The sequence below is a fragment of the Gymnodraco acuticeps genome, unplaced genomic scaffold, assembly GCF_902827175.1.
Source record: "Gymnodraco acuticeps unplaced genomic scaffold, fGymAcu1.1, whole genome shotgun sequence".
Taxonomy (NCBI): Eukaryota; Metazoa; Chordata; class Actinopteri; order Perciformes; family Bathydraconidae; genus Gymnodraco; species Gymnodraco acuticeps.
Window position 1 is genome coordinate 780,622 of NW_022990919.1, and position 20,682 is coordinate 801,303.

At 39.4% G+C, this 20,682-nt stretch overlaps 2 protein-coding genes and 1 long non-coding RNA gene across 5 annotated transcripts in view; 2 read left to right on the forward strand and 1 right to left on the reverse strand.

Moving 5' to 3' along the window:
- Positions 1-10,055, forward strand: part of si:dkeyp-113d7.10 — a 41,980-nt gene extending 31,925 nt beyond the window's left edge. The window contains exons 4-5 of the mRNA XM_034234004.1: positions 2,656-2,903; positions 3,476-10,055. Coding sequence (XP_034089895.1) covers positions 2,656-2,903; positions 3,476-3,718 — 491 coding nt within the window. The 3' untranslated portion in view covers positions 3,719-10,055. The remainder of the gene's footprint in view (positions 1-2,655; positions 2,904-3,475) is intronic.
- Positions 4,272-20,682, forward strand: part of si:dkeyp-113d7.1 (uncharacterized protein LOC407709 homolog) — a 30,429-nt gene continuing 14,018 nt past the window's right edge. The window contains exons 1-2 of one of the 3 annotated variants that reach the window (XM_034234003.1): positions 4,272-4,392; positions 20,060-20,626. In XM_034234003.1, coding sequence (XP_034089894.1) covers positions 20,258-20,626 — 369 coding nt within the window. In that variant the 5' untranslated portion in view covers positions 4,272-4,392; positions 20,060-20,257. Of the gene's footprint in view, positions 4,393-18,049; positions 18,250-18,768; positions 19,154-20,059; positions 20,627-20,682 lie in introns of those variants that run through there. The other 2 variants (XM_034234001.1, XM_034234002.1) reach the window with 2 other exon arrangements.
- LOC117558044 lies at positions 5,441-18,374 on the reverse strand. Its single transcript, XR_004570790.1, has 3 exons — positions 18,259-18,374; positions 6,759-6,829; positions 5,441-5,753 (listed from the first exon to the last, which is right to left on the reverse strand). It is a non-coding gene; the product is annotated as an uncharacterized LOC117558044 (long non-coding RNA).

Genomic DNA, 20,682 nt, shown 5'->3' on the forward strand with positions numbered 1-20,682 from the left:
GGAAGAAAGTCAAAAAGAAAAAACTCTGACTGTGTGAATGACTAAACTAACTGTTTTTTGGCCAAATATCACTGCTCCATCACACATGGAAGTATTTTAATTTAGCAAGATAACACTTGCATTATCCAGTGTGCAGCACTGTGAGACACAGCCACATACAGCTCAGGAGCTGACACACACATAAGTAGGGTTGGGTATCGTTTGAATTTCCACGATTCTGATTCCGATTCTACTTTTCGATTCCGGTTCTTAACGGTTCTCAATTCCGATTCTTTGAGGGGCAAGGTAAAAAAATGATACATGCTTCTTCCACCAAAAAAATTACATTTAATCGAGAAACTTTTACACAGGTTAGTTTACAGTAATATTCACATTAATCAGTCATAATATATATATTCACTGCTATGTAACTGTAACCTGAGAACCACTGAAGCTACAACAGTGCAACAGTCCAACTTTTAAAGGAACCCCCCCCCCATTTAAAAACAGTTCTTGTTGAGAAAAACAAGCATCTGCCTCTCAGGCATACCGGGAAGAAATGTTTGAACATTTTGAAGTAAAATGCTTCAATCTGATGCACTTTAAGCAAAATTACTAGAGACTAGATCTAGGGGGTACAACTCTAAACACCCATATGAAAAAGATCGGTTTACATTTGAATAATTAAATAAGTATGTGAACATAACCAGTAACCCATAGCCAATAACAAATACATGTAACGTATTTTATTTTTGTTGTTCATTCATATCTTATTTTACTTTTTTATTTATGCATATGTTTTTATCTCTCCAGTTTAAAACGATATGTCTGGTTTACTGTCCTATAGTATACATTGGAATTATTTCAAACCTGTTTTATCCCAATCATTATAAAGGAGTGCCTTGGAAATATGTTTTTACATAAATTGTGATCAAAACGTTTGAGACCCACTGAGATAACTTAGACTAAAGTGAGCTGCGGGCGCCAGATAAACCAACATCCCCCACTTTCATCACTTACAGCGCCCATCGTACAGGGCAAATGAAACGTGTAACCGGGATGAAAAGGGTGTTACATTTACTTAATTATGAATGTTGTTGCATCAAGGCCGAAAATTAGGATGAGCGCCAACGGTCAAAACATTGTTTTTTTCTCCCAGAGCTGTCAGCGCATCTATAACGCCAGTGCGACGGGGCGACCCTGGTCTCAGGTTACGCTGTAGGAAGTGTAGGTACAAAACTACATTTCCCGCCCCGCCGCAGTCATACAGTCGGCTACGGAGAGCGGCGAGAAACATTTCCTCAGGAATCGAAAAGCGGAACCGAAATTCACATTTCTAAATGATGCCGTTGGAATCCAAATGTTGGAACCGGTTCCGAACCGGAACCGGTTCTCGGTACCCAACCCTACACAGTGAATTTATGATGTGAAATGATGTGAAATGAATGATAAGTGCGACATGTCAGCGTCGTGTACTTATGTTGTGGGGCATTGTTATTAATTAAAGTAACCTTGCTTACCGCAATTGTTTTAAAAGTCAGATCATTCTGAATATGGGCAGTGATATTCATTGGGGTAAAAGCACATCATTAGTGTTTTATATTTTCCTGCAATAATGTGAATACAGGATAGAAAGAAATACTCACACTTTGTTAAACTTGGTGTTTTATTTAATCTTTCTCATTTAATCAACCACAGTACTTTCTTGTTTTTGTTTTGCTACTCCTACTCCACTCCATCTCAGAAGGAAATATTATACTTTTTATTGAGTACCTAAGTTACTTTGCCGTTTCAGATTACTAATATGAAATATAATAAATGAATATTACAGACTAAACTACCTTATCTTTATATAAAGTATTTAACATGAGCTCCTTTATTACCAACTGCAAAATGAAAGTGATGAACACATTAATGGATCCAACATTATAACAAAATTAAATAATATATTTATAATACTGCAAAATAAGTACTTTTACTTTTGGTACTTTAAGTATATTTTAAATCTAAAATCTATTACTGACGCGTGTGGGTGTCTCTCAGTACTGCCCTCCACTGGACAGTTATATTACAATGATTTATAACATTAAAACACTGACGGGGAAATCTTACTGCACAGTTTGTACTACAATACAAGCAGGATTTTAACCAGTACTGGAGTATTTTCCCAGTGTGCATATAGTACTCTCTCAGCAGTAATCTGATTACCAAAGGTGGGAAGTAACTAAGTACATTTAAGTACTGTACTTAATGTGCCTTTTTAATTTTAGTATTATATATTTTTTTACCTCGTCTGTACTGTCCTGTTTTTCACTCTCACTCTGTTGCCGCTTTAAAGCCCTGAATTCCCCCACGGGGATTAATAAAGGTCCATCTTATCTTAAGTACAACTTTGAGATACTTGTACTTTACTTGAGTATTTTAATGTTATGCTACTTCTACCCCAATACAATTCAGAGGTACATTGTATGCTTTTACTCCACTGCATTTATTTATACATTTAGTTACTTTACAGATTTTGATTAATGTGAAATATAAACAACACTTAAATCAGACTTATGATCATGAGTACTTTTACTTTTGACTAAAGTCTTCTACTTTGACTCAAGTACAATATCTGAGTACTTCTTCCACCTCTGCTGATGACCTTCCTCCCTTCTTAATGTTTCTCTGCAGGCTCTTCCGGCCGGCGCTCCTCAGCCTCGATGCTTCATCGCCTCCTCACGCTGCCGTCTCAGCTGCTGGACGAGGAGGAGGACGCCGCCAACGACACGCTGGTCGCTCTCACCATCGAGGGAGTCCACGACCTCCGAGAAGCCATCGAACAGCACCGCCTGTTGCCCCCACCCAACAGAGAGGAGGACGAAGAGGAGGAGGAGGAGGAAGAAGAGGAGGAGGAGGAGGAGGAGGACAAAGGGAGGAAGGTGAGTGAGGAAACAAGCATCTTTCAGTATTTCAAATATATCAAATGTTGCTTGTTTTATCAATTGTAAGTGAAATAATGATTATATGTTTTGTAAGTTATGTTTTTGAGTATACAAACTTTTAATATTAAAAATAAAATCATGATAGTGTTGTGTAAATAATCCGGCACCTTTTTGAAATGAAAGCTTGCAGTTTTAAACTAGTTTTATTTTTTTCAACTGCAGATATTGTTTTAAAAATGTGTTTTTATTAATGAATGCACTAAGCATGGACGCAGGAAGGAGGAACCTCCTAAAAACAGATAAAACGTCCCCTTTCTTACTGATATGTGTGCCAGGAAAGAGGTTTGTTTTTAGTTTTCAAATAAAAGATACGCTTATTGTAGGTTCATTATAACAAAATGTCCTCCTATACTGGATTTTATGTTTGGTGTCTTAATCAATTTGTTATCTCTGTCATTATTAATTTTAAGTTGTTATTATAAGTTGTTATTGGAGAAAGGATCAATATAACAGCTGACTTTTTCATGTATCTATAATATAATATTTGTTGCTGTGTCCTGTGTGAGCAGAAGAAGCGGCGGCGGGTTTGGTCGGAGTGTGAGGAGTGCGGCCGGAGGTTCAGCCGGATGTCTCTCCTCAAGGCTCACCGGCAGACGCACGCAGCGGAAAACACGGCCGCTGTCGACACGGTGTCCCCCGTGCCCACAAGCAACGCATCAGCGCTCCACTGCTCCACCTGCGGTAAGAGGTTTTCCTCCGCCACCCGCCTCCACAGCCACATCCGGGCCCAGCACCCCGGGACCCGGACCTGACCTCCAACAGAGTCCAACAAGAAGCTAAACAAACACCACAGCAGTATCCACAGAGCAGAACCAGAACCATGAAGGGAAACTCATCAGGATCCCACTCCAGAACGCTTTGAATAAAACAAACATGACCAAAGGGATAGACCGGTTTTACACTCTAAAGTACTTCTATTCTGAAATATGGAAGCCAACTCCAGGCCTTCTGTAGAGCACTTTATTATTAGAGCTGCAACTAAATTATTTATTCCACTATTTATTTATATTTCCTGTATAGTTATAGTTACTGTATGAAATTACAAAAAGCTAAAGTGAAGATGCTATCAACTGAAACAAAAGTTATTTTTGTATTACTATTTTACAAATTGTTCAAGTAGCAGTACTAACATAATGAGAAAACATAAACTTTCTTTTGATTTTTTTCCTAAAAGAGGGTTTAAAACAAAGTTGCGCAATAATATTTAATATTAAGACCCTCAAAACGTAAATGATTCTTTTAAAAAGATTAAAAATCACCACAGATAAAGATTGAAAAGAACTCTAGTCTAAAATCTGTCTATCCCTTGTCCTTGGTACCCGACAACCATTTTAGAGCGTATGGAAGAAAGTCACATGATCGATGATCACCCAGGACCAGAAGGAATCCAGGTCCAATCTCGGTTCTGCCTTGGATCCGGCTCCAGGTAGACATTACAAACACAGATTTATCAAGTTCAGGTGCTGACAAATCGCTTACTCAAGCTCCATTTCTTTTTTTGAGTATCAAAATATTCAGCTTCTTTCCACGTTGATCATTTTGAATGTACATTTTCAAGCCGACAAAACACTAAAAAAGCCCATAGACTCGACTCCCCCATCGGATTCAGTTTTTTAGCGATGGGGTCCGACAAGTAAACAAACAACTCTGCCAAAGAGGGAAAATATTTATTTTATTTCACCATTGAAATGCATTGCTATAAAAGATAAAAACTGTACTACTATCAAAAAAGGGGAAGTTAAAATTGAAGTGAATAGGTTTAAAGAAAACATGCTTTCTTATTTTAAAAAGATAGAACATGTAGAGATTGTTCCCATTCTCTGCAACTACAGGGAAATGTTCCTATTTCTAATTCCCCCGTTGAACTAATGTTATACGGGGGCTTTTATTTGGAAAATAGTTTGCTTATTTCCTCCAGGCTGCAATTAAAGAGTGTTTTAGATTAAACTATTTGAAAATAATAGTTTTAAAAAGGTTTTTCCCCTCATTTAACTTTCATTTAATCATTTGAAAAGTATGTTAGGTAGAAAACAAATGTAAGTGGCTTTTTAAAAATTATTTTAACTCTTAACAAATGTTGAAAGCTGAATAGATTTGATAAAAAAAGATTTGTAGACATCTGAACTCCACAAAACACTTATTAATCCCAACTCTGGATTTCAAACGGGAAATAAAGAACCTGAACGGGGAATAATTGCTGAGTAAGCGGAGATGAAAAACGTAATGTTTCAAACTCCTCTTCTTTTTAAATCCTGTAAAATACCCTCTTGGACACGATACGGGGCCCCACCTCATGAGGTGAGTTTGAGTCCCAGCAGGACTTTTTATTTTTTATTTTTGTTGTTGCAATAAACTCGTGGCCTCAGCAGTCGGACGGTCGGAGCTTCCTGTTGATGATCGTTGTTTTTCTCCTTCTCGTGTTGGATCTGTAAAACGTGAATTTGCAGGAAGATTGATTTTTCTATCCGTTTTTGTTTCAAAGTGCCCTTTTATTGTTTCTCTTAACAGACTTATTTTTGGTTATCGTCAGGTGCATTTTTGTCAAGTTTTTGCGAGCAAAAGGAAGAGAAACTTTGTCAGTGGCATCGATTGTTTTGGACTCAATGAATGTGAATCTTTTGTTGCACAGTTTTTACTTTACATACAGGTCAAACAAGAGAATAGAGGAAGGTTTTTAAAATCTGCAACGGTTTCCTCCTCTGCATCTTTCTCTCCTTGCTTACATCCTTCCTTCCTTCATCCCTCATTCTTCAGTTAAGCGACCTCATGTTAACACACGGATACCTCCTGAAAAAAACACAACCATCTTTTTTATATACGATTTCTGATCGTTTACCTTTGTTGTTATTTGTTTTTTTTCTGGCTTCAACTAATTAATCATGTGCTTTAATGGATCTGATCTGCATTGATTCCCATTTGTGCCAGGCAAATAATTTACATTTTAATTAACAGTATGTTTTTTTTCTAACCCATTGAATTTTTTTCCTGGCAAAACAAGTAAGAAACTTCCAATATAAATGACAAACAAAATCAACTTGGCCACACATAGTTTATTACAGAACATGTTTTTTGCTTCTACAAATATTGTCATCTGATTATTATTACATTTTCTTTACTTATATTAATCAAATCTGTATGGAAGCCCTTAACTGCCAGGAAATTGACAAAATAAATGATAGAAAAAAAAAATAGGAGTCGATAACTTAAGATGCCTCAAAATGTTGAGTTGTATTAAAACAATACTATACAAACCTATAAAGATTGAGACATTTCAGATCAATTTTAAAAAAAAAAGTAAATTCAAAAACGCTTATGAAACGCCAATTCCACAATTTACTTTATTAAGCTTTTTATCAGTTTTTGCGTTTTCTAGGGATTTGAAAAAAATGTACTATGAGTCAGAAATGTAAATCTATATTTAGTATAGTAATGCTGTCCAAGAAAACTAAAATGAATTGAATTTATAAAATATAAATCTCAGAAAAACAAAATAAAGAAATGTTTTCTGCCAGAAATGTTTTCTTTGATGGCTGTTTTCTACAAACTGGCTTCAAATATGTATTATTTCCTTCACTTAATGGGCATTTAAAATGTGGTAGCCCATTGGTGCCAGGGGAAGAAAAACATATACAGAAATAATACGTTTTCAACTATGTGAAATCTATCAAAAATAAATAAACAGATTAAGTGGATAAAATCATTTGTTCCTTTAATTTCACTAAAAGATCTCAATTAAACTGAACAACTAATCTAAAATGCCACAACTTGTGTTGTTTTTTTAATCATTCCTACCTTTCCATCTGTTTGTGACGTTATCTCTTGTAGCATGCATACGTCAGGAAGAGATGGAGGGATGTTGGTGACTAGAAGGATTAGATGACGGATATAAAAACAAATATCAGTGATAAATCTCATGATTTTCATGTTTCTGCTCCGCGATGCTTCAGCACGAACAATCGAGACGTATCCATCATCTTTAAGCTTTGTAAATGTGCAAACTGAACGTTTTTCTAGCCTCAAGGTGATTCTGTTTTTACTTGTCTTGAAAATAAAAACATGTAAGCAATATGAAGCCAAAACTCTGCCGAGCGGCTGGAGTTTGATTTACTGTCGGAGAGAGCTGAAAGTGGTCATGATGCGCAAAAATATATCACTGTTTTCGAAAAACATGTGATTTGATTTTGCTGCAACATGACCACGGGTGCTCTCCGATATAATAATTGTAATTTGATATATGCTAATGATGCCTAATAATAACTGATTAATTGAACTGCCTCTACTTTAATAACAAAAGCTAATTATCTGCTCTGCTAACATCTGAATGACCGCACCGCATTTCTCCAAACGCCAAGCGTCTATCTTTTTTAATTTGTTGTACTTTCAGCCTCCACATGTTCACACATATTCATAGCCGAGGGAAGTAGGGGTGCTGGAGGTGCTGCAGCACCCCCTGTTGGCCAATGGTGTACATTTGAAAAGCTGAGCGACCACCTAAATAAAAACGATTAAACTACATAAAATAGTACTAAAATTTGCCGTACTGTATACAGTAGAATATAATAGTCATTGTATATATTGTAGGGCTTTTTTGCCGGTTACTATTATGTTCATGTTACTGTTGAAATCTCTCCCCACTTTTGGCCGCACCCCCTAAGTAAAATGACTTCCCGTGGCTATGCACATACCTCATTTTATTTTGTAAAACATCTGAAGTGTTTTAAATGTTCCTCACCACACAGACCTCATTACCTCATTTGACTACGATTATGTGTATTATATGTATTTTTTTTTTCTGTTTATTATTTCTTTTATTTGTCTCAAAAACGAATCGGGTGAAAAACACAAAACTGCAAAGAGATAGTCTTCAAGGATTGTTTTTTATCATTAAAAAAAACGTATTTAAAGGCCTTAAATAACAAACTATGACATGTTTATAAGAGTTTGCCCCAAAATATGGAAGCCCATTTATTATAATAAATGGTTAAAGAGCCTTTTTCAAAAATACTAATGTTGGATAAGAATGCAGGGACAATTTGACAATGGTTAGAAATATAAAAATGTTTACTTACTGTGCTATCATTTTAACGATCAGGTGTATTTCATAATAGCTTATAGTTTTTTACTTGGAGTCTGACTTTAGTTTTATTTTTATGTTTTGAATCTTTCCATTTGTTACACTTAAAGTTTGAGCGCTTTAGAAGCACTTAAAATGGAAAGGAAAAACAACAAATGATTTACTTTCGGATAACATTCAATTAATAACAACGGTAGGATACAATGAGATGAGAACATCAAATTGTAATGGTATAAAGTTAAGTAACCAAATGACAAATATGAAATGTGCGAAAAAGCACCAAACTAAATATTGTAAAAAAGACTATTATTTGAGATGTTCTTTTTTAAATCAAAAACTTCCGAAGAAAACCCACAGTTTAAAGGGAACATGGGAGAAACCTCAGGGAGAGCAACAGAGGAGGGATCCCTCTCCCAGGACGGACAGACGTGCAATAGATGCCGTGTGTACATTGAAAAGATAATACATAAATTGGACACATGGAAAATGGCAGAGAGGATATGAGGTTTTTCTCCGACACAATGGGACCTTTTAATCAATCAATGCTTCACCTGTTGTTGTTTACAGAACACCATAGAAAAAGAGAGAAATGCTTGTGGTTGAAAATACGTAAAAGGGAAAATTGTGAACAAACTGAAAGGAACCTCAAAGAGTGCAGACCTGCGCAAAATTAAATCATCTAACCCGTTTCATAAAACATCATGCTATTAATGTTTCTGTTGTTCCTGCTTACAAACAAATGCAAAGGAAATGATATAGTATTTCAAACTGACATTCACAAATTGTAAAAGTGAGTATGTTGGATTTTATTTAAAAATGGATCTTATACTAATATGAGTAATACTAAGCCAGAATTATACAGCATACAGTGTCACAGCAAAGACCTTTAGTAAATTACTGAATCAACATTGACAAGGGAATACTATTAAATGTTAATGTTGTATACTCAAGACTTTTATAAAAACTCTTCAGGGTGTCGTTGCGATTATAATAAATTCCACCAGATGGATTTCATGTGTTCATATCACAGAGCAGATCCCGGCTCCTTTGATTTTCATTTTATATGGCAGTTTTCTGAAAAGTGGTTATGTGGTTTCCATTTGGAGCGATTATGATGTTTCAGCCTCTCCGTTAAAACTATGGGCTAAGGGAATAAAAACGTTACGTTTCAGCAGAGGGGCACCTCTCTCTTTAAAAAAAAGTAAATAAAAAGGGTTCCTTAATATCCTTCATGGTTAGTTTGTAGAAGTAAAGCTGGAGTTAATGGAACTTCATGCCGGGGTTCCTCAGGGAACGATTCAAGGTCCTGTTTTTATTTGATGCAACGCGGGAATGAGGGGTTGAAAGGGATTGTTTTATTAATTTCAAATGTTTGACTTTAAGCAGACTGTGTGTTTGTATTGGCACAGGCAAATGTGACTAATGTTTAAGTTTTATTTTTAAATATCTATTTCTACTCCCTGTATAATCTCAATGAACTGACTTGCTCTTGTCTGTCGAAGAAAGTTCATATTGTTCTTGGATTTGATGCAATACTTTTGATAAAAAAATGTGCCCTTTTTTTGTAATTTACCAGTCTAATAAAACCAAATCTTCAATAGTTTCCTATTTTAAAAATGACATTTAAAAAGTGCTGAAGTTGAGTGGCAGGCAGTTGAAGCTTCGGTCAGAAAAAGAAAACTTAATGTTAAAATCAACTCAGAATTGATATGACCTTTGACTTTTTTGTGACCTATGTCAGTTTTGAGTTAATTATTGCCAACTTTCTCCATCATTAACCAGTGGACTATAGTACATTCTCTGTATGTTTGGCTGTTTTTGTGCCCGTGTTGATCACAGCAGCACCGTCTGAATGTCAAATACGCCACATTACAAACTGTCTGCCATGATAATGTTATGATGAAGGCTATGGTGATGGTGCGTTTTTTAATTTCTATTACCTGTTTTAGTCGATGAGACCGGGTACTTTTTAGTGTTACAATTCAAGGAAAACCAATAAATGTTCACAACGACCAGCTTGGCCTGAAGTGTCTGATTTACTCTCTGCTGATGGGGGAACAAAAACCTTTTTCTTTTTAATTATGCTTTTTGGGGGTTTTCTGTACTATGTTTCTGTGCATGTAAATGGTCTGCAAAGGCTAAAATCCCAAATTCCCTCGAGAGGGAGTTTTTCTCCAACACACACCTTAAGAAACCCCATACTGCTCAGTAATACTGTGAAATGTTGACTTTATTTGATAATGTCAGTAAAAAAGTAACGTTTATGTTTTGCCTTTTGGTGTTGAACGGTCAAAACAAAGCACTTTGGCAGGTTACAGCACAGGGACTATAAGCACAGTAACTTGCATGATGTAATTTCTCGGTCATGATCGGTTGTTTCCGTGAATGTTGTGTCACGGTAAATGTTGCGGCCGCAAGGTATTGTGGGACAGCAATTTCTCCTTTCCTTTCGTAAAGGAAGGTCCAGGCTGAAGTCGAATAGTCCATTTAGCTAAGGAACCTTCCTAACAGAGTGAAATGACCCGGAAGTCCCTCAGTGGCAGCCATGATAAGTGCCGTTCGAATTCTCTAGATGATAGGAAAGGAGGTTTCAAACTTCCTCTATAGCTTAGGAACCACTGGACCTCCCTAACCGAAAGGAGAGGAGACAATGCTGCCCCACAATGCCTTGCGGCCGCAGCATTTGCCGTCACACAACAGTCGGCCGTTCACGGAAACAACCGATTATGACCGAGAAATGATATCATGAAAGTTACGGTGCTTATTAAGCATTTTAAAACGTATGTGGTAAGTTGCCAAAGTGCTTTGTTCTGAACGTTCATCAGTATTATAATCAAAAAGAGAAATATGAACGTTAGTTTTTACTGAAATGATCAAATAAAGTCAACATTTCAGTGTTTACTGAGCTGTGTGAATGGTGATTTACACAGTGATAGATGTTAAGAACTTACGTTTATAATAAATACATTTGTATTGATTTTAAGATATTTTCATAGTTCATACAATCATGCGTATTGGGATCATTTGTATTAACGTGGACCGGAGGGAGAGGGTGACGACGAACATAAGTTTCACCTTCCTTTTTTATTTAAAGGTGACATGTCATGTTTGTCCGGTTATTACCCGTCCCCTTGTGTGTTATGAAGGTTTTTATGCATGTAAACGGTGTGCAGAGTCAAAACCCTCAAAGTACACCATGTAGCGAGTAAACTCTAACACCTCCCCAAAACGCCTCGTTGGAGATACGTCACTGTCCATTTGATTCTTCCGGGTACATCATGATGTCATGTCGTCCCCGGAACGAAATGGACCAATCCGTGGAGCCGTTACGTTACGTCCGCGGAGCCGTTACGTTAAGCCCCCGCTGATTGGTCCAAATTGACCAATCCACGGACTTCCTCACACACTCAGTGCAGGCAGCTCTGCTGATCTCTCCTCCCTGGCTGCAGGCTGATAACAGACAGTTGGGATCGTGGCGAAATTCTCTCTGCAGACCCATTCTCTCTGCAGACCCATTCTCTCTGCAGACCCATTCTCACAGCGTTTATCAACCTTTTTCTTACTCAATATCAAGCCACACTTATTGTTTTTACTTCGGCTGTGATTTTGTGTGTGCTCAGGATGAGTTTGGCTGTGTTTCGCTGTGTATCGCTAAACAAGGAAATCACACCTCCACGGAGCTCAGCGCGATTCACAACGTCCCAACTGGTCCCGACCAATCGGAGCACACTGGGCTCACAGGGAGGGTGGGGGCAAGAGCTGCAACGAGCCTTTTAGTGGAGAGAGTGAATACTGCTGAATACACATACTTTACAGAGATGCTGTATGCGAAACCAATGTGAGTTTGGAAAATTGCACAGTATAAATCTATTCTAGTAGACGTCAACAATGGAATTATGATCAGTGGAAATGGCCATGACATGGGACCTTTAAATTCCAACTTTGGTCATGAAGAATATGTTTCTCTGTTGTCCACGTTCATAAAGCAACAGCATCAGAGCACGATGCAGAGACTACAGATGAGTTTACAGTGGTCCCTCCTTCTTATTATACATCCATGTTGTAGTCCGCTATAGAAAACTGTAGTTTCCATAGTTTCCCCACAGCAGCAGACGCACATTCATGACGTTCGCTGGCGCATCATAAACACGTCGGATAGTGAAAGTGCAGTCGGATTCTCTAAAGTACCGCAGTCTCTTCTCCTTTGAATTCTCCTATCCACTATCCCTTAACCCTGTGACGTTTCACTCAGAGGTCAAGGAATAGACTCCGTTAGGAACCTTCCTAAGCGTAACTGACAATTTGAACGCAACCCTTTGTTTACTTCTGTAACATAGTGACATCATTACACTCGGGCTTCAATTGGCTAGTGCAAAATATCAATCAATCAATGTTTATTTATATAGCCCAATATCACAAATGTTACATTTGAGAAATCTCAGGGAGAGCAACAGAGGAGGGATCCCTCTCCCAGGACGGACAGACGTGCAATAGATGCCGTGTGTAAATTGAAAAGATAATACATTTGCAACATAGGTAGTCCAAATGTTTGGAAATGCATGTGTGTATAATAGGAAGATGAATCCACGAGGATATCTATCCAGGACCACAGCCACGACTCGCGATCCAGGGCTCGCGATCCAGAACACAGGACCGCAGGATCATCCATGACTCCGGATCCCGGCGTATATAGACACCAAAAAGATTTTTTTTTGGGGAAGCTGGGTTAATCGGAACATGAGAGTACACAGGTATAGACAGAGAGAAGGAAGAAGTAAGATGTCCCCCGACAAACTAAGCTTATATCAGCAAAACTAGGGGCTGAATCTAATCAGCCCTAACTATAAGCTTTATCAAAAAGGAAGGTCTTAAGCGCACTCTTAAAAACGGATAGGGTGTCTGCCGCCCGAACACAAACTGGAAGCTGATTCCACAAATGTGGAGCTTGATAAGAAAAGGCTCTGGCTCCCATTGTACTTTTAGAGACTCTAGGAACAACCAACAACCCTGCATTCTTGGAACGCAATGCCCTCGTAGGACAGTAGGGTATAATGAGTTATTTAAGGTAAGATGGCGCCTGCCCATTAAGGGCTTTGTAGGCGAGAAGAAGAATTTTAAATTCTATCCTGTGTTCTATAGGGAGCCAGTGTAAGGCAGCCAGAACAAGAGTAATGTGGTCCCTTTTCCTAACTCTGGTTAGTACACGAGCTGCAGCATTTTGAATCAGCTGAAGCGACTTGACTGACTTCTTGGTACACCCTGATAATAAGGAGTTACAATAATCCAGCCTTGAAGTAACAAATGCATGGACTAGTTTCTCTGCATCGTTTTGAGGCAAGATATGCCTGATTTTTGCAATGTTACGTAGATGGAAGTAGGCGGTCCTTGAAATTGATTTTATGTGGGCGTTAAAGGATAAATCCTGATCAAATATAACACCAAGATTCCTTACAGTCTCACTGGAGGCCAAATTAATGCCATCCATAGTTAGTATATCTTTAGATAATTTGTTTCGTAGATTCTTCGGGCCAAGTACAATAACTTCAGTTTTGGTCGTGTTTAACATCAAAAAGTTTAAGGTCATCCACGTTTTTAAGTCCTTGAGGCAGTCTTGAATTTTATTTAGATGATTAATTTCATCCGGCTTGATTGATAAATATAGTGTAGGAGTATCATCCGCATAACAATGAAAATGTACAGAATGATTCCTTATAATATTGCCTAACGGAAGCATATATAATGTGAACAAAATAGGTCCGAGCACTGAGCCCTGTGGCACTCCATGGCTAACTTTGGTTTGCGTGGAAGATTCATCGTTGACACGTACAAACTGAGAGCGTTCAGATAGATAGGACCTAAAACAGCCTAAAGCAGTTCCCTGTATGCCAACTAAGTGCTCTAATCTTTGCAATATGATATCAATAGGCGCATTCACACCGCAGTACTTTTCCCACAAAGGTTAATGAGAACTTAGTTCATGAGAACTCTTTAGTTCTCATGAACTAAGTACAGATCGCGTTCACACCGGAATAAGTCCCTGGGGGTGGATTAGGCTAATGAAGCCGCTGGCGTCACTTCTTCTTCTTCTTCTGCTTTGGGTTTACTGGCAGGCCGCAAACCATTTCACGGCGTATACTGCCACCCGAAGTCCCCGGCCGGAAGTCCCCGGAGTTGGGGACTGGCTTCAGTAGAAGCTGCTGGGACTCCCAGCAGCTTCTACTGAAGCCTTCCGAGTAAATCGCCAGAACGCCGACACCTCCTCATCTCCACCACTCCCATGTTTTATTTTGTGTTGCCATAAGTTAGTCTCTCTGCATTTCTGCGCTGGGCTAATGCCAATAATGCTAATGCGAGGATAATAAAATGGCGGCTTCACAAAACTTGTTGGGAGTTTTACGGGGCGTGGTTTGCAATCCGCCCAGCCAATCAGAAATATAGCTCTTTTCTCACAAGAGAGCCGCTCGAAAGTCCCTGCTCTCTAGCAGCTCTCTGCTCTCTAGCAGGGACTTTCGTGGGGGTAAAAAGGTTCTCATGAACAAATTTTAGTACCGGCTCTTTTTGGTGTGAACGCGACAAAAGAGTTCTCATGAACTAAGTTCTCATGAACCTTTGTGGGAAAAGTACTGCAGTGTGAATGCGCCTATGGTCGATAGTATCAAATGCAGCACTGAGATCGAGCAAAACAAGAATAGAGACATGTTCCTTGTCTGAGGCTATTAGAATATCATTTGTGACTTTAACCAGAGCTGTCTCTGTGCTATGATGTGTTCTAAAGCCAGACTGAAAATCTTCAAATAAATCATTGTTTTTTAAGTAATCACACAGCTGTTTTGCGACTGCTTTCTCAAGAATTTTAGAATTAGAAATAGGTCTGTGCTTTTTAAGAAGTGGTTTTATCACTGCTACTTTGAATGATTGTGGAACATAGCCTGATAATAAAGACATATTCATAATATTTAATAAATAAGTGCTAATTAATGGAAAAACTTCCTTCAACAGCTTAGTTGGAATTGGGTCTAACATGCACGTTGATGGTTTAGAAGAGATAATCATTGAATTTAATTGTTCAAGGTTAATGGCTGAAAAGCATTCTAGTTTACTATCTAGTGTAATATTAGAACTTACGTTTCCGGGAGCTGTTGATAACACTATACTGGTCAAAGGCAAGAGGTCATTAATTTTGTTTCTAAGAGTAACAATTTTATCGTTAAAAAAGCACATACAATCATTACTACTGAGTGCTATGGGAATAGAAGGCTCAATCGAGCTGTGGCTCTCTGTCAGCCTGGCTACAGTGCTGAAAATAAATCTTGAATTATTCTTATTCTCATCTATTAATGAAGAGTAGTAGGCTGCTCTCGCTTTACGCAGTGCTTTCTTATATTCATTGAGAGTAAAATACAATTATGAACCTGAAAATGAGCTGAATTTTTCCTAAGAGGATAAGAAGATCCATAGAAACTCCTTTGAAAACCACATCCGACTCCTATTAAACATTTGTATTCTTGTGAGAGAATCAACGCTGCTTAACAGCTACTGAGGTATAAAACAACATGACTAAATAACATTTGGGATTTGTCACATGGTCAGTGGCGTTTTTATATGTACAAAAGTGGTGGGGCACACAAAACTTAGATGTCTATATATAAGCTTCTGCAGTGAGGTTCATGGCTGGTGAGGCTCTGACTCTTCAGGTTTACAAATATTATATTTTGACCTAAATCAAAATATAATATTATTTTCAAAAGCTTTTTTTGTCTGATGCTTCAATTAATTTTAAACAGACAGTTCAACAAAAGGTTACCCAAAAAATGTAATTGTATCATTTAAATATTGAATTGTTCTCTCTTAGTAAGATCCCATTTTCAATAAAATTGCAGTCTTACCTTGACATGAAGATGAAGTCCATTTGCCTATCCTTCTGGACAAAAATCTCTATTACTTTTTTGTAAAAGTCCTCCTTATGTTCTTGTAGTTTCAAAAGTCTAAATAAATCTGATCTAATCAATAGATTTATGATTCGAAAATTATAAAAGTAGGGTGGACATGTGGATATTATCCGGCTGAACAAAACGTGCATTTATCTAACACGTTTGTTTCCCACAGATCTTATTTGGAGCTATTTTCTAAAATCCTATGGAGAAATATCATTGCTTTTTTGTGGAGGGAAGCCATGCGCAGTTTATTTCCGGGTTTTAGGACGCGTCACTGCAACTCTCTCGTCTCCTCTTCACACACCACACTTTTCGCGGCACACGTACTTACAGCCAATCAGCTCTGAATTATGTGAGATGACGTATGGTGGGGATGGCAGCACTATGCCCCTATGGTCATTATTTTTTTGCCACACACATTAAATAGGACAATACTCTGAGCATGCGCAGTGTAGTTTTTACAGTCACCATTGACTTAAACAGGGAGAGGGAGGGGCAGGATCGGGTTTTGTCCCACATGGCTCAAAACAGCTCAATAGGCACACACTGTAGACACTAATTAGAAGAACACAGACTAAAACAGCAATGTACAGACGAATCAGATGATTAAACATGATCTTAAAATATATTTTATATATTTTTTAATTTATTTTTTGCATTTTGTTGTAATCATTACTTTTAATACTTTCTGCTGACACTAGGTGGGGCTGTGCCCCACCTGCCCCTAATGACCAGTCGCCACTGCACATGGTTAATAAATGGATTTTTCTCTTTCATTTTTTCACACTCTTAAAGATGTCATCTCTACGAATTTAAAGTTACATGGTTGAGCAACTGTATAAATGATCATTTTATGGGTAAAGGATTATTTTAAAGGTGGGGTAGGTAAGTTTGAGAAACCGGCTCGAGATACACTTGTTGTTATATTCCATGGAATGCTCTTAACATCCCGATAGCAATGAATATCTTAAGTGCTTTGACAAAAAATCCATAAAAAAATATCATCTGTGGAAGCCGTAGTTCTGTAAAAAGCACGACCAATCATCTGAGCCGGCCCGGCTAAAATAACTGGATGGCCTACCTGCCTGTCAGCCTTCCATCTGTGCACAAATATATCTCGTGCCCTCATTGGTCATGTGCGCGTTCGTGTGTGTTGGAGGAGGGGCTCTGTGAGGTAGTGGCAGATTTTTTCCGGTTGTGTATTTTCAAATTCTAGCGCACTCGAGCTGGTTTCTCCAAAATTACCTACACCACCTTTAATGCAAGAAAAAAACAAAATACCAAAACACAACTAAAGACAAAGCTAATTAAAAAAGTTGTTGCAGCTGAAGTCTAAATTGAACATAAACAAAATAGTTGATAATATATGTATTAATAAACAAACTAAAGTTAGTCTAAATGTTTTCTGCCAATCATATTGCCTGGGCCGGTTAATTTCATGCAATTATGTGAGACACTAATGGTAAAATATGATTTGTATACTCTTTTCCACCTATAGTGTGTACAAAATGTATGAGTTTAACAATACCTGATTTTACTTACATACACACTTTCTAGTTTCATTCTTCACTATATTCTGAAGCGTTTTACAAATATCATTTAGAGCCTAATTAATAGAACACGTCGTTACTAAAAATAATAAGAGAATGCCTCCGTCCTTTGCATATTAAATGTAACATTTCAGAAAACTTGTAATACACAACATAATGTAAATACTCAACTGCGGATGTGATATTTATTCACCTGTCGTGTCTCTCTTAAATATGACATCATTTATTTAATGAGCTTGTTAATTGCCGCGGAGTGACGTCTCCACCCGCCACTTGTCCGCGTTGACCCGGATCAGCGGGGGCGCGTGCTACACGCTCATTCATTCCTTTGTGATTATACACAGGGCGCGTGGAGCTAACATAAATACCATAAATACACGAGCACAGATGATGCTGTACCAATACAAATGTTTACCGTGCGCGCACCCGCTCGGGCAACTGCGCGCGAGAATAGCCCACCTTTCACCACTACCGTTGCCGTAGTTACCTGTGTACCCGCCAGAACGGGTATGCGCACGAGCGACCATTGGGCAGGAAGGAAGAAGGATCGAAGGGGGAGAGAGGCAAGGAAGGGAGGAAAGGAAGGAGGGAGCGGAATTAGTCAGCGATAGAGGGGAGGAGAGGAGGCGAGGCGGCGGGTTGTTATGCCGAGGTGGACGTGGCGGGTCCGGCGGAGTTAGCTACAAGTGACTGAGGCGGACAGCAATGCACCGGACCACCCGCAGGTAACGTACCACAAGCCCCTCCGATCTTTCCAGCTCTGCCCCGGTGTGTTGCTTCTCTCCTCGCCGCTCTGCTCAGTTTCCGGCTTCTCCTCACAGCCTGCACCGCTCTCTGACAGATCCTCGCGGGTCGCAGCACAGATTTCATAAATTGACCCTTTTGTTTCTGAGCTGTCAGCAGCATCCAGCGGAGCCCACCCCACATGCTAAACAGAGATAGTGCCCAGGACAGCGGCGGAGGCTAGCTACTCCTCTCCGTCCGCCTGCCTCTCCGCTCCACTCTCACTTTATCACCCCCGTGCTAACATCAGCTAGTTAGCTTAGCAGACTGCTTGTGTGATAAACAAGATGGCCACTGGTTAGCTCTGCTAGCTTGTTAGACATGGCATCTTGCCCTGTCTTTGTATGCCAGAAATGCGCGTTTAAATACATGTTCCTCCTCTGTCATGTGGAGTTTTCTCCCCCGATTGGAACAACCACCGAAACTAAACCTCCCCGCGGATGAACCAGGGGAAGCGGTGTTATTGTGAAGGCATCCTCTGAGGGGTAAATCACCGCCAGATTGTGTTTGTTGCGAGAGGCTGCGTGGCGGGTTGAAAGGCTACCTGAGTGTTTGCAGAGACAGGTAACCCCTTCACATTCAGCCCGAAGAGAGAGGACTGAGCGGGCACACCGGGGGCTGCAGCCGGGGCTCGGCAGGAATGTAACGGTCTGTTTTTAGAGAAAAGTGAAGACTTGTCGGAGTTTAACGTTAACGGCTGATGCCAGCCTGCAAACTTTACCGTGTGTGTGTGCGGGGTGGCCTCTGCAGCCACCAAGAGTAAGAACTGTTCTGAAACTCTTCTTCAGCAAAAGCATTATCACTGCATTGTGAAAAGAACTGCACTACATGTCCTGCGTTTAAAATGTAAGTAAAAGTATTGAGTTACCAGTAAAATGTAAATTAAGTACTGACGGTTAAAGAAATGATTGTGCAGGTAGTTAATTCATAAATGTTTTTATGTACAGTTAAATGTAGTTGAACTACCTAAAGTGAAGTCATTTTTTTCAGTAAACTGTATGTAGAGTTACAAATATGTTTGCATTACAAATATTTATTGTCAGTGTTTTATATAAAACTATGTAGTGCAATGTTCTGACACTGTGTTTTTAACACAGTGTCAGAACATTGGAAACGTGTGGAAAGTACAAGTTATACATACATAAATTCCAGCACACTCATCCAGTGCAAGCATAACATTACTAAAGATATGTAAATCTCTCTCATGGCTCTTTTGTTTTAGCTTGAACTGCTGGTTTTACTTTTCTGTAGTATAACTAGGATTTATCTGTATCTATATAACCTTCCCATCCTCAAGACAAAGACCTGCAATCTGATCCACAAAGTCTATGGAGACATAGGAGTGACAATACAATTAATTGTGGAAAATATATGTATAATAGAAAATAACTTCATGCTTCTAAAGCAATTAAATAAGTATGAAAAAATGCCTAAATTATGTTTTACATTAAGTTATTTGTCTTTAGGGGTCGGTACAAACTGTAGACTTAGGGAAAGTAAAGATATCTGTCGGCTGTGATTGGTTTATCCTCGTCTAATGATAAGTAATGCGCACTGCTGCATTCCAAGTTAATATACTTTAAACTATGGGCTCCCTGAAAAATACACGACAGCATCACTCTCATTTGAGCACACTTTCCGCGCATCAAAACAAACCAAAAAGGAAAACAACCGTGCATAGAACGCACTATCTTTACGGCTGCTTAATTGATCTACAAGTGTCTTTAAACGGTGTCTTTCACGTTGTTGCAGGCTGGTGCCAGTCCGGTGTGGGTGGTGACCACAGCAGTGAGGACACACTCTGAGGAACACGCCCCCCACCGCCACTCAGGACGGGTACATTTCTACAGGGGAGGGAGGAAGGACCAGGGCGGAGAAGGTTTTGGTCCCAAGCGCTACCCGAGGTGTTGTACCACAGATAGGTGAGGAGGATCAGCCCCGCCCCTCACCATGACTGACTTGGAGGCCGATTGTTTGAGCCTCGGCCTGCCCCCTGAGTGCAGCTCCCCTCCCCCTTCCCTAGACGTCTCGGAGGTGGCCGAGCCTCTGGTGATGCTACCGTGCGTGAAGAGTGAGCCGGAGGACGGAGACCTGGAGCCCATCTGCACCGTGGACCTGTCAGAGATCCAGCCGCTGTCCACCGCCGAGCTGGGCCACGAGCAGATCAAGATGGAGATCAGCGGCCTCGACTACATCAAGTCGGAGCACCACGGCCATCACGTGGACCAGCACCTGGGCCACTTCACCCACAGCGATGCCACGGAGCTGGACTACAAGTCCCACTACGAGCCCAGCTCCGTGTTTGACTACATCTCCCAGGTACCCCTCTGCTCACAGTAGGTTTACTTTTGCCTTTATGATAGTCAGCTAAAGGT